The sequence below is a fragment of the Salvia hispanica genome, chromosome 3 (assembly GCF_023119035.1).
Source record: "Salvia hispanica cultivar TCC Black 2014 chromosome 3, UniMelb_Shisp_WGS_1.0, whole genome shotgun sequence".
Taxonomy (NCBI): domain Eukaryota; kingdom Viridiplantae; phylum Streptophyta; class Magnoliopsida; order Lamiales; family Lamiaceae; genus Salvia; species Salvia hispanica.
The window spans coordinates 53,623,787-53,626,136 of NC_062967.1; the positions used below are offsets into that span (position 1 = coordinate 53,623,787).

Below are 2,350 nucleotides of genomic sequence, written 5' to 3' on the forward strand. Positions count from 1 at the left end.
TGGAAGAACAGGTTAGTGAAGGAGTTAGGGGATATAAACTACCGCCAAATCCCAACAGAGGGGTTCCACCGAAGAGGTATAGCCCAGAGATCATAGGCAAAAAGGCCAAGTACTCAATAGCTAACTTGGCTAGAGGACAACTATCAGAAATGGCCCATGCGTTTGAGACTGCACTATATGAGGAGGAAGAAATCCCCTGCACTGTCGAAGAAGCTTGGAGACACAAGCATTGGCGGAGGCAGTGCTAAAAGAAATGGGCGCTCTAGAGAGGAACGACACATGGATAAAATGCAAGGTACCAGATGGGAAGAAAGCAGTTGGGTGTAAATGGATGTTCACTATTAAACGCAGACCAGATGGTTCCATAGAGTGATACAAGGCTCGTTTGGTAGCAAAAGGATACACACAGACTTATGGGGTAGATTATGATGAGACCTTTTCTCCGGTGGCAAAGATGAATACCATTCGAGTACTATTAACAGTTGCTGCAAATAGAGATTGGTTACTGCACCAGTTTGATGTCACGAACGCCTTTCTCCATGGTGAATTAAAAAGAGAAGTGTATGCAGGCACCACCAGGATTCACAGAAGGGTATAAAGAAGGCGAAGGGTGTAGGCTGAAGAAAACTTTGTATGGACTCAAGCAGTCCCCCATAGTCTGGTTTGGAAGGTTCACTGAGGCCATGGCAAAATACGGGTTCAAATAGAGTCAATCAGACCATACACTATTTCTGAAGAAGCGAGATGGACGACTGACGTGCCTCATTATCTATGTAGATGACATGATTATTACTGGAGATGATACAAAGGAAATCGAGAGACTTAAGGGAAGCCTATTCCAGGAATTCGAGATGAAGGACTTAGGAAACCTTAAGTATTTTTTGGGGATAGAAGTGTTGAGATCTGAAGGAGGCATTTTCTTGAGGCAAAAGAAGTACATCTTGGACATTCTGGCAGAGACGGGACTTCTGGATTGCAAGCCGGTGGACACACCAATCTTGGTGAATCACGGTCTACAAATCCTAGAAGGGGCGGAACCTGCAAACCAAGGCAAGTATCAACGCCTAGTTGGGAAACTCATCTACCTCTCCCACACTAGGCCCAACATCGCATATACCGTGGGGATTGTGAGTCAGTTCATGCACAAACCACAAAAGCATCACTATGAAGCTGCATTACGAATTGTCAAGTATCTTAAGGGGACCGTTGGACATGGGATAATGTTCAAGAAGAATGAACAGAGAGGAATTTATGGATATACAGATGCTGATTGGGCAAGCAACCCAATAGATAGAAGGTCAACCGCATGTTATTTCACCTTTGTTGAGGGGAACCTAGTCACTTGGAAGAGTAAGAAATAGAAGGTGGTTGCTTTATCCAGTGCCGAAGCCGAATTCAGAGGAATTAAAAGCGGACTAATGGAGATCTTATGGCTGAGAAGATTATTGAAAGAAATTGGGCTTGCCCCAGAGAAAAGTCAACTCTTCAGTGACAATAAAGCATATTTCCGAGAACCCAGTGCAGCATGATAGGACCAAACATGTCGAAGTCGATAGGCACTAACTTTTCATGCAACATTTAAAGTTCACGGGACCAACCAAACTATGTTGAAAGTTCATGACTTTACAGGTAATTTATCCTAAAACAAAATGCATTGATACATAGATTTAAAGAACCAAACATTTATAGGACTCAATGAAACAAAATGTATTAGTACAAGACATTGAAATGTGTTTTGCCATTAAAAAATCACTATGCTTGTAAGGCATGCAATGTGGTCTTCAATCACGACAAGAGTTGGTCAAGCGATAGAGAAGTAATGCTTGAGGCCAAAAATCTCAGATTCGAGTCCTCCGTGGAGGGGCCGTTAAATTTATTTTCTTTTACATGTAAAAATGTAATCAACCTAAATAATCTTGGCTCTCATTTAAAAACAAAAAAATTACTTCCTACATCACCATTAATTGTCCACTTTGATTCTGACACGAGTTCTAGGAAATGTATAAGTAAGTGGGTATAAAGTAAGTGGAATGTGAGTCCCACTTTTATTTATTGGCTTTATAATAAAATGTGAGTGGAATTAGTTAGTAGAATGTAGGGTATACTTATCATTTATAGTAAAAGTAAAAATGGACAATTAATAGGGGACAGACGAAAATGGCAAAAGTAGAGAACTAATGAAAGACGGAGGGAGTATCATATTAAGCTGTTCATCATTACACAATTTCTACTCACAAAAAATGAACTCATAAAACATTAAGTAAAGACTAACGAAAAAGGAAATCATATGATTGGAAAGACGAAGGATTCTCCGCAAAAGGGAAAAACCTTAATTTTGGAGATGGGTAGA

The 2,350-nt window shown here is 40.5% G+C and overlaps 1 protein-coding gene across 1 annotated transcript; it reads left to right on the forward strand.

Annotated features, from left to right (window-relative positions):
* The first annotated feature begins 782 nt into the window (after positions 1 to 782).
* LOC125210509 (uncharacterized mitochondrial protein AtMg00810-like) lies at positions 783 to 1,361 on the forward strand. Its single transcript, XM_048110057.1, has one exon. The coding sequence runs from the start codon at positions 783 to 785 to the stop codon at positions 1,359 to 1,361; it is 579 nt and encodes a 192-aa protein (XP_047966014.1).
* Positions 1,362 to 2,350: the final 989 nt, after the last annotated feature.

Excerpts from the sequence above, each read along its gene's own strand:
- LOC125210509 (XM_048110057.1), top strand. The coding sequence starts at position 783 with ATGATTATTACTGGAGATGATACAAAGGAAATCGAGAGACTTAAGGGA.